At 47.6% G+C, this 10,924-nt stretch overlaps 1 protein-coding gene across 3 annotated transcripts; it reads right to left on the bottom strand.

Annotated features, from left to right (window-relative positions):
• Positions 1-2,703: 2,703 nt before the first annotated feature.
• On the bottom strand, positions 2,704-8,500 carry RPS14 (ribosomal protein S14). Of its 3 annotated transcripts, none has more exons than XM_003310899.6 (5): positions 8,167-8,500; positions 6,057-6,207; positions 5,271-5,432; positions 4,079-4,155; positions 2,704-2,819 (listed from the first exon to the last, which is right to left on the bottom strand). In XM_003310899.6, exons 2-5 carry the CDS (start codon positions 6,203-6,205, stop codon positions 2,752-2,754), a joined length of 456 nt encoding a protein of 151 aa, XP_003310947.3. In that variant the 5' UTR covers positions 6,206-6,207; positions 8,167-8,500; the 3' UTR covers positions 2,704-2,751. The 3 variants fall into 3 exon arrangements, with proteins under 3 accessions (XP_003310947.3, XP_016809539.1, XP_016809538.1); XM_016954050.3 differs by having other exon boundaries at positions 7,957-8,221; XM_016954049.3 differs by having other exon boundaries at positions 7,951-8,201.
• Between the last annotated feature and the right edge of the window lie 2,424 nt (positions 8,501-10,924).

Consider the following 10,924-nt stretch of genomic DNA (forward strand, 5'->3'; position numbering starts at 1 on the left):
TTAGGAAAGCAAATCACTAAGTTCAACCTACACCCTAAGGGGTGGGCAGTTCCACTTAACTGAAGAGGTGAGTATCTACTTATATTATTTAGAATTCTAAGATCTGTACCTTCTCCCCCATTTATTAAAATCATCAGTATCAACACAGACTCATTTATCTTATGCTTTTGGCTTAAACACATCCTTTATTTAAAACCCTTTTTTTTTTTTTTTTTTAGTGGGATTGGGTCTCTGGTTGCCCAGGCTGGAGTGGAGTACGCTGGCACAATCACAGCTCACTGCAGCTTCGACCTCCCGGGCTCAGTCTCCAGAGTACCTGGGACTGCAGACAAGCGCCACCATACCCAGCTAATTTTTTTTTTTTTTTTAAGAGACGGGGGTCTCGGTATGTTACCCAGGCTGTTTCTGTCTCAAGCCATCCTCCCACCTCGGCCTCCCAAAGTGCTGGGATTACAGATGCGAGCAACTGTGCTTAGCCCACACCCTTTTAAGATGAAGGGATTCAGTGGGGCACAATGGCTCACGCCTGTAATCCCAGCACTTTGGAAGACAGGCAGGAGGATCGCTTGAGCAGAGTTCAAAACCAGCCTGGGTAACACAGTGAGACCGTGTCTCCAAAAAAAAAAAGAAAAGAAAAAAATTAGCCGGGCATGGTAGCACACGCCTGTAGTCCCAGCTACTCAGGATGCCGAGGTGGGAGGATTGCTTGAGCCCCAGAGATTGAGGCTGCAGTAAGCCGTGATCACACCACTGCACTCCAGCCTGGGCAAAAGCCAGACTTTGTCTAAAGAGAGATTCAAAAAGGTTGTCGAAGGGGGAAAAAAAGAGTTGTGGAGTGCAGTCTGTACATCCAGACAACGGATTATCATTTGGCAATAAAAAAGGAACTTACATGAGACCATACAAAGTAGATTTCACTTACAGTCATGCACCAAATGTTTCAGTCAACAAAAGACCATACACACACCAGGGGTCCCATGATTATACTGTATTTTAACTCTACCTTTTCTTTTTCTTTTTTTTAAGACGGAGTCTTGCTCTGTCGCCCAGGCTGGAGTGCAGTGGCGCGATCTCGGCTCACCACAAGCTCCGCCTCCCGGGTTCACGCCATTCTCCTGTCTCAGCCTCGGGAGTAGCTGGGACTACAGGCACGTGCTACCATGTGCCTAATTTTTTTTGTATTTTTAGTAGAGACGGGGTTTCACCGCGTTAGCCAGGATGGTCTCTCATCTCCTGACCTCGTGATCCGCCCACCTCGGCCTCCCAAAGTGCTAGGATTACAGGCGTGAGCCACAGCCCCCGGCCTTAACTCTACGTTTTCTAAGTTAGGATACACAAATAGTATTGTTATAATTGGCTACAGAATTCAATACAATAACATGCTGTACTGACTTGAAGCCTAGGATCAACAGGCTGTGTTATCTAGGTTTGTTAAGTATAGTTTGCACAAAATCACCTGACATTTCTCAGAATGTATCCCCATCATTAAGCAATGCATAATTGTATATGAAATGCCAATAGGCAAATTTATAGATGGACTAATGATTGTTCAAGGCAGGGGAAGGAGCAGATTGCTAATGGGTTTTGGTGCGTGTGGAGGTTGGGGGGCAGGGTGTGAAATGCCCTAAAGCTCATTTTGATTGTTTCATAATCTACAGTGCTAGAAATCATTTTATAGGTGAATTGTATGTAAATTACTTGAGTCAGAACTGTTATCCTCTTGTAAGCTGTGACCTTTGCCAAGTGACTTCCCATGCTGGTTTTCTTAGCTGTATGATGAGCATAGCAGTTATCTTTTTCATCAGGTTAAGATTCAATGTTATTATTAAAATCCCTAGCAAGGTTTGGCATGTAACCAACGCCGCCTCATCACAGTAACCCCTTGTCTCAGGACCCATTTATTTGCTTATTCCCTCTGCCTGGAACACGCCATCAAAGGCTAAAAGCAGCATCCCAACAGATTTTCCCCTCTTGCTGGTTTCTTTCCTCTACAACTGACTACCTCAATGGTCTCACCTCTCCAGCCTGTGACACACAGCATCCTCTCCACCGGGTCTCACTAACCCTACCCAGCCATCAGCCTGTCCTAACCATGGCAGGCACCATCACGGGGCCTTGTGGTAATCCCTTGCAAAACGCTGAGTACCATCTGGTGTCACTGGGTACTCAGAGCCGCATGCAAGCTTCCGGAAAGCAAGAACTTTTCTTTTTTATCGCTGATGAAAATAGGACTTGGTGTGTATTTGTGGGGTGACAATCTTTATGTACTTTATGTACTGATGTGGAACAATCTCCAAGATCTGCCAAGTGAAAAAAAGCAAGACGCAGTGGAGTGAGCTCCCAGCTTTGCACAGAAGGTGTGGGGGGAGAATGCACACCCACGTGTGTTTATATATGGCATGGGTCTGGAAGGCTCCTCTTTCGCTTCAGGCTACACTTGGATCAACAGTTCCCACTCTGGCTCTTTAAGAATTGGTCCATATTTAGAACCAGCATCTCCACTCAAAACGAGGTCTCCAACGCCTTGGTCTGCTTTAGATGACCAAGGCAACTTAATGCCGCAAGTAGCATGGAAAAGACCCCAAATGCAGCACCAGGATCTCAGCTCTCCTCAGGTTCCTTCTCCCAAGAAGCCAAACAGGAGGAAGAAATCAAATGCCTGAGTAGCCCCTTATGAAGGAGAGAAGACTGGAGTTGAAACAGTTTACATGAAGGCAATTTATTAACAGAAAATATTTTGAGGAATCTTGTTCACAGACGGCGACCACGGCGACCCCCCTTCCTGCGAGTGCTGTCAGAGGGGATGGGGGTGACATCCTCTGTGGGGAGGAAGAGAAAGCGTCATTGCCTGGAGCTGGATGGGAAGGGCCCCCAGGACTCCCTAGACCAATGGCCTAACCAATCAGCAACAGATCCTGCTGCTCCCCAAATGACTCCCCAGTACCTAACAGATGGATGTGAACATGAAGCGGCCCCATCTGCCAGTTCCTCGAATTTCCTGACGTGGTCTTAACTCACTTTCCAGAAAGGGAAACAGGCTGAGCTGTGCGCAAGATGTCAGTGGCACAGGACAAATCCAGGTTCTGACATCTAGCCCACCGTCTTCTCTAGAGGAAAAAACCCTTCTAGACAGGGTAACTGCAACTGTCTCGTTTTCATTAAGTAAAAAGACACTGAAAAAAAGCCTGAAAAAATCTTTTAAGGCTGGGCGCGGTGGCTCATGCCTGTAATCCTAGCACTTTGGGCTTTGGGAGACTGAGGCTGGTGGAACGCCTGAGGCCAGGAGTTTGGGACCAACCTGGGCAACATGGTGAAACTCCCCGCTACAAAAAAAAAAAAAAAGCCCGGTGTGGCACACACTGTTGTCCCAGCTACTCGGTAGATGCAGGTGGGAGGATCCTTTGGACAGATCCGCCCACGAGGCGAAATTTACAGTGAGCTGAGATTGTGCCACTGAATTCCAGCCCACGCAACAGAGCCAGACCCTGTCTCAAGAAAACAAAATCATCCTTCAAGTAGGACACAGTAGGAACTTTGGCCTGGGGCGTCAGTGTATGTCGCTACTAACTGCACAGAACAATGTGCAGGGAAGGACTACTGTCCCCTTCCTAAGAGCTGTAAGGAGCCAGGAGATCACAGGCCTGAGGGTATTAATAACAGAAGCTGGTACCCCCCGCTTCATTTTTGGCTGTCACACGACTGGCATGCCCAACTGATATTTAGTGGGCGGAAACCAAAAATGCTGAACATCCTACAATGCAGGAGATGGTACACACAAAATGCTAATAGCAATGACCTCAAGAATGGAGGAAAGGACAATTCATCTCTTGTCAGTTTTACCTGCACCAGGCAGTGTAGGACAGAGATTCACAAATGAAACAGGACATTCATATCAAGGTGACAGAGATATTCAGGGAGAGATTTTTAAGTCACAAGGTGCCTCTTGCAGCCTCCCTTAACAAACTTAACTGCCAAAAGTGACCAGACCAGCCGCTGCACATCCACTGGGCACAGCACGTGCTTTTTGGGGCCAATGCTTCAAAATAAACCCAAGCATTAGCTAGAGGGGGGCACTTACCAATCCGCCCGATCTTCATACCCGAGCGGGCAAGGGCTCTGAGGGCCGACTGGGCCCCAGGTCCAGGGGTCTTGGTCCTAGAAAATGAAGGTTTAAGTTAAGAAGAGCCTTTGGCCAAGTCAATGGAAGATCTCCTTTCTAAGATCCCAACACCCCGCTAGTTCAGAGGTCTGCAAACTTTCTGTAAAGAGCCAGACAGGGCTGTACACAGTGGTTCACACCCATAATCTCAGCACCTTGGGAGGCTAAGGCAGGGCGGACTGCTTCAGCTCAGGAGTTCAAGACCAGCCTGAGCAACATGGTGAAACCCCATCTCTACAAAAATACACAATTTAGCCAGGCGTGGTGGCACTACTACTAGCAGTCCCAGCTACTCGGGAGGCTGAGGTGGGAGGACTGCTAGAGCCTGAAAGCCAGAGACTGCAGTAAGCTGAGATAGCACCACTGCACTCCAGCCTGGGTGAGAGTGAGACCCTGTCTCAAAAAAGAGGAAAAAAAAAAAGCCAGACAGTAAATATTTTAGGCTGAGGGGGCCACTATGGTTTGTTGTTATGTTCTGACCACTGTCTGGCTTGTTCACGCAACAGTCATCTATTTCAACTTTCATGCCCCCATCACTCAAATCCAGGTCCTTCCCCTCTCCTACAGGACTCCACCTCTTCCCCTCTGACTGCACCTCATGCCACTCTTTCCTTCACAGGTGCCCAGGTTCACCCCCACCTCAAGACCTTTCCCTGCAGTTGTCTCTAGCTGGAATACCCTCCTCTTGTCCTTATTTCACTGGAAGGACTCCGGACTTATCATTTAGACCTTAGTTTAAATTACACTTTATCACCAACTCCTTACTTGTGCTTCCTGGCATTTGTCACAAGTGAAAACCACATACTCCCTGGTGCTCTGTTGTTTAAAGTTTGACTCTCCCACCAGCCTCGGTCCCACACAAGGAGGGTAGAGACCATGTCTGTTTCCCCATCACTCTCTTCTAGTACCTGAAACACAGCTCCTGGTATACAGTGGGTGCTCAACACTGAGCTGCTGGGGGGTGTACACAGGAGCCAATTATTAAGTATATCTATGCCTAAAATATCTTGTTCAAGGTCACAACAAAAAACCCAAACCTCAAATCCAGGTGCTCCAGCACCCAAGCCCAGCAGGTTTTCTACCACCCAGCCATTCCCTCTGCGACTCGTACCTATTTCCTCCTGTGGCCCGGAGTTTGATGTGTAGGGCGGTGATACCCAGCTCCTTGCACCTCTGGGCCACATCCTGGGCAGCCAACATAGCAGCATATGGTGAGGATTCATCTCGGTCTGCCTTTACCTTCATCCCACCAGTCACACGGCAGATGGTTTCTCTGGGGACAAAAGCACAGGGTCATTTCTTCCTCGTCCAACAAGGAGTGCTTACGATATCCTAATGAGTGAAGAGCAACACAGCTCAGTCATGGTGGAGGATGATGGTCATGGGCTCTGCCCTCATGGAGTTCAGTCCAGTGGGGTTGAATGGCCCAATATAGCTATACTCAGTATTAACATTTTATATATCTACTTTTGCATTTAATCCTTACCATTACTCCACAAGGTAGACATTACTGTCCTCATTTTACATATGAGGAAACCAAAACTCAGAATTTGAGTGATTTCACACAAGTCACAACAACTTGCTAAATGGCCGTCGAACCCACACCCAGAGCTCACTTGCAGTCCACTGCTGCTCCTACAAAGGGAAATAAGGAAAGAAGAGAATTCCCAAGAAACCAAGGATTCAATGACCATCACGCTGTAAGGACGAAGAATGTGTCTCCTCTCTTGTAACCCCTGGGAAATCACAATATTTGTGGGCTAAATGGACAAGCACATTTTCTTACCTGGACAAAACAGCATTTCTTTAGAGAGAATCCCCTGAACTGCTAGCCCATCCCAGCCATTGCCTTCCTCAGCCTTTTGCCAGCTGGATGCCTCTCCACCCAGGTACTCACTTGCCAGAAAGATCAGTGACATGGACAAAAGTGTCATTGAAGGATGCAAAGATATGGCAGACACCAAATACATTCTCTCCTTCAGCCACCTGAGGTCCGAGGCTGATGACCTGTTCTTCCTTCTTTTCCTTCCCCTTTCGAGGTGCCATTTCTGAGTGGAAGGAAAAGAAACTCAAGGTTAACAGACAAAACATTTCCAGAATCCCTTTCCCCTGGCTATTAAATGAAACCCTAAGTCTTGCTTCATGTCCCTGTCTTCTTCCATCCAATACTCTACTGTATTCTCTCATTTCTGCCTCACTAAAACTTCTTTCTCCTTGCACTTGGGGGGGTATCAACTGTGGCCATATGGCAAAGTACCATGAGAAGTATCCTTTCCCCAGAAACTACCAACAGCGCAGCTCACAGCACCTACAGGATAGAAGCCTAGGGATCTAGCAGCAGATGCCTGAAGGCTGCATCCCAAAAGGCAAGAAGAAACCCAAGACCAATAGCTACCCATGTACTGGTACCATTCCTAACACCCTTCATGGGGCGAGGGAGCTGCTTGATTCCTGCATGAACTCCTCAGCTTAGAATTCAAGAGACCCTTACCAACACAGCCCTCAAGCCTCTCATCTCCTGTTTTCCTGTGCTCCACCTGATCCCTTCAAAAGCCAAAAATGCAACTGATTTGACTCCCACAACTATTTAGAACTAAATCTTTGTCACCAACATCAAATATCAAAGGCACTAAAATACATCCGAAAGGCAGGCTAATGGAAAAGACCCATCTCAGAAATCTGATGGGTCCTGAGACTAAATAACTCTAACCTATTATGGCCTTCATAATAAGTGCAATCATACTGTCACAAGATCTAAGGGAGAGAGAAACTGACAGGAGGAAGGCGGGTGAGAATGAATGAGAAAGTGGAAGGCTAGGATAAGACTGCTTCCTGCCTAAAGCCCCAGGCCTTCTGAACCTCCTGGTGTTCAGAACAATTTAACATTTTCAGAAGACACTAACACTAATCGGTATCCTGCAGATGGTGAAGATAGAGAGTGCCTCAGCCTATGGTCACAGTAAAGACAGTGGCAAAACCAAACCTAGAAACAACGTGTCCTGACTCCCAGCCCAGCACTCTCTGCCTCCTGCCAAGATGCCTCTACACCACAAATAACTACCCTAGTCTGTCTCAGGTGTTCCTAGATCTCTCCTGTGCCTTCCCTATATAAACTTTAGTTAAATGTGTGACCACAGTAAGTACTTCAAGTGTAAGTCTTGGGTGTACGAAGTTAAATGTTCCTATCTTCAAATCAGACCAATGAGCACGACCCAGTGCGTTAACTATTCTAAGGAACGCGCCACAGGAGAGAAGCCCAAAGTTCTGCCTCGAGAAGCATAGAAAGGCTCCAGCATATCTCAAATACGTAAGCATGAGTATGTTTCGGCATGATGGCCATTCAGTAAATGCCAATTTGCAGTTTCTCCGTTCCTAACATCCCCTAAAGTAACGAGCAGAGTGGTCATCAGGAGTATATAAACGCAGGGCAAGCGCACAGCAAACATTGGTGCTGGGCCCTGAGCGCCCAGAACTTGCAACGTGCCCGACTCAGCAACGGAAAGAATCGCCCAGATTTAGAAGCATCCAACATAGTGCGAGAGTTTTCCCTGCTTTCCTTCTTTGAATGATCACTACAAACCCATGGGATCGGTGCTATTGTTATTCCTATTTTGCAGACGAGGAAACAAACGAGATTAGGCGTGGGCCTGCGATCACCAAGAAAAAAATTTGGCGAGGTAGAGGCGGGAGCCCACGTCTGTCCCGGGTTCCCTCAACTACGCTGTGCAGCTCAAACGCGGCCGTGGCCGTATTGCGGGGCCGAGGCCTTAAAAGGCTGGACCCGCACTCACCCTTACTTCACAAGCTCCTCCCTGAAGCAAAACGGGCCTTCTGAGACCAGGAACGAACTCAATCCCGAGTTGGCCAGGATCCAGGTGGGCCAGCCGCGCGTCTCTTGCCCGGCACCTAGCTCGGTTCCCACGGAAAGAACCCCGTCTCTCGTCCCAAGCCCCACAGGGTCCCCTCGCCGCAGGATGCCCCCCGATTGTCGCGCCCGGGCCTCCTACCTGCACGTCGTCTCCAGACTCCACACCGGAAAGAGAGAGTGGGAGAGGGCGGAGCGACGGGGGGTCACTTCCGTGTCCCGGAAGTATACCTCTGAGGTCACGGGGCGAGGTCGGGTCCCGGAAGACGCCGGCATTATTCCTCCCAAAGAGTTTAAGACTCGTCATAGGGAAAGACGGTTTATTACTTAAGGGAGAGCGAAAAGAGGTAGAGGGCTGGTTGTCGCTGCGAGCGGGTCGGCCTAAGCGACAGTACGAAGCGGCTACACCCGCGGGGTGAGGTGGGCCTGTATTCCATGATGGCGGTGGTCGTGTCTAGACAGACTTCCGCCATCCTGACTCCCGCCCTGGCAGCCTCGGAGCGGCAGCGCCCCTTGTGTGGAGCAGGGGAATAACAACAACAAAACGGCCTTAATTAAAGCTAGGGTGGCGCCGGCCTGTGGTCCCAGTTACTCAGGAGGCTGAGGATCGCTTCGTCCAAGTAGTTCGAGGCCAGCCTAGGCAACATAGTCGGGGAAAACACACCGTAATCACTTACTTTGGCATATTATATAATGGGCAAAATAAGAATAAATTATTCAATATGTGTTTTCAGACCGGTCTGGGCTAAACAGTTTATATGCATTGCTTCATTTACTCCTCAAGACATTATCAAATAATTTTGATTTCCCTCTTACAGATAAAGGATGTTAACTGAGAGCACACCTTTGCAGAAGGGTTTGGAATTCTAGCTTCAAAGCCCACGTGTTTAATAGCTACTTCCACATAGCCCTCTAATAACAATATACATGTATATATTTCGACCGAATCTTGTTCTGTAGCCAAGGCTGGAGTGCAGTGGCACAATCTCGGCTGACCGCAACCTCTGCCTCCCAGGTTCAAGCTATTCTGCCTCAGCCTCCCGAGTAGCTGGGACTACAGGCGCGTGCCACCACGCCCGGCAAATTTTTGTGTGTGTGTGTATTTTTAGTAGAGACGGGGTTTTACCGTGTTGACTAGGGTGGTCTGGATTTTCTGACCTCGTGATCCACCTGCCTCGGCCTCCCAAAGTGCTGGGATTACAGGCGTGAGCCACCGTGGCCAGCCTCTAATAACAATATTGAAGGACCTTGAAGGCTTGGGAGAATATGTCGGAGCTGTGGGGAAGGGCCAAGAAGTGTACCTCACAGAGCTAGGCAAGCGGTAGATACATTTTATCTATGTACTATATGTAATATTTATATGGAATATATATAGTATTTTTGAATTACATACTATATAAATATTATAAATATATTTTTAATATATAAATATATCCTGTGGCTCCAGCCTGGGTGACACAGCGAGACCCTGTCTCAAAAAAAAAAAAATTTACTCTGCTAAACTGAAAAACTCAACATACCTTCTTTTTTTTTTTTTTGAGACGGAGTCTGGCTCTTGTTGCCCAGGCTGGAGTGCAGTGACGCCATCTTGGCTCACTGCAAGCTCCGCTTCCTGGGTTCAAGTGATTCTCCTGCCTCATCTCCCGAGTAGCTGGGATTACAGGTGTGCGCCACCACACCCGGCTAATTTTTGTATTTTTAGTAGAGACGGGGTTTCACCGTGTTGTCCAGGCTGGTCTCGAACTCCTGCCTCAGGTGATCCACCCGCCTCGGTCTCCCAAAGGGCTGGGATTATAGGCGTGAGCCAATGCACCCAGCCTCAACATACCTTCTCGTTGCATTGCATTTCTTCCATGATGAGTGACGTCAAACATCTCTTTACGGATTGTTTTAACCATTTGCATCTCTTCTGTGAAATGTCTGTATTTTTTGAAGGAGAGGGCTTTTTTATTTTAAGTAATGAGCTTCCCAGTATGTTAGCAGAGACTGGAGTATTGTGGAGTGAGTTCCGCTTTGATTAAGAGTTGTATTAAACAGACCTCCAAACCTCATGTGGCTTCATGGAGGGAGCAAGCCTTGATCTTATGGCTGAAGGCAGCCCACACAATCACCTCAGGACAAATTTTTCCACAGGGAAGCCTATCTTTATCCCAGAAACCATCAAAGTCACTGCTTTCAAACTCCACTTTATTTAATCAACATATTTATTGTTTCTGCAGTTATTAGCTATGGGTCTTTGGGCAAAAATTGTAACCTCTCTGGGCTTCAGTTTTCTCATCTGTGAAATGGGATGATAATAGCATATTTTTATTTTTATTCATTTTTTTTTTTTTTTTTTTGAGACAGAGTCTCACTGTTGCCTTCCCCTGCCTCAGCCTCCCTAGTAGCTGGGACTACAGGCACACACCACCACACACGGGTAGTTTTTTTTTTTTTTTTGTATTTTTAGTAGAGACGGGGTTTCACCATGTTGGCCAGGCTGATTTCAAACTCCTGACCTCAGGTGATCCACCCCGCGTGGTCTTCCAAAGTGCTGAGATTACAGACGTGAGCCACCACGCCTGGCCGATAATAGTACATTTTTAAATGTATATTGAAAACTTGAGAGCTCAGTGGCTCACGCCTATAATTCCAACACTGTGGGAGACTGAGGCAGGAGGATCACTTGAACTCAGGAGTTGGAGACCAGTCTGGGCAACATGGTGAAACACCTTCTCTACAACAAATAGAAAAATTAACCAGGTATGGTGACCTGCACCTATAATCCCAGCTACTTGGGAGGATCACCTGATCCTGGGAGGTGAAGGCTGCAGTGAGCTGTGATCACACCACTGCACTCCAGCCTGGGCGATAGTGAGACCCAATATATATATTTTTAAAATGTGTACTGAAAACCTGTA

The sequence above is a fragment of the Pan troglodytes genome, chromosome 4 (assembly GCF_028858775.2).
Source record: "Pan troglodytes isolate AG18354 chromosome 4, NHGRI_mPanTro3-v2.0_pri, whole genome shotgun sequence".
NCBI lineage: Eukaryota > Metazoa > Chordata > Mammalia > Primates > Hominidae > Pan > Pan troglodytes.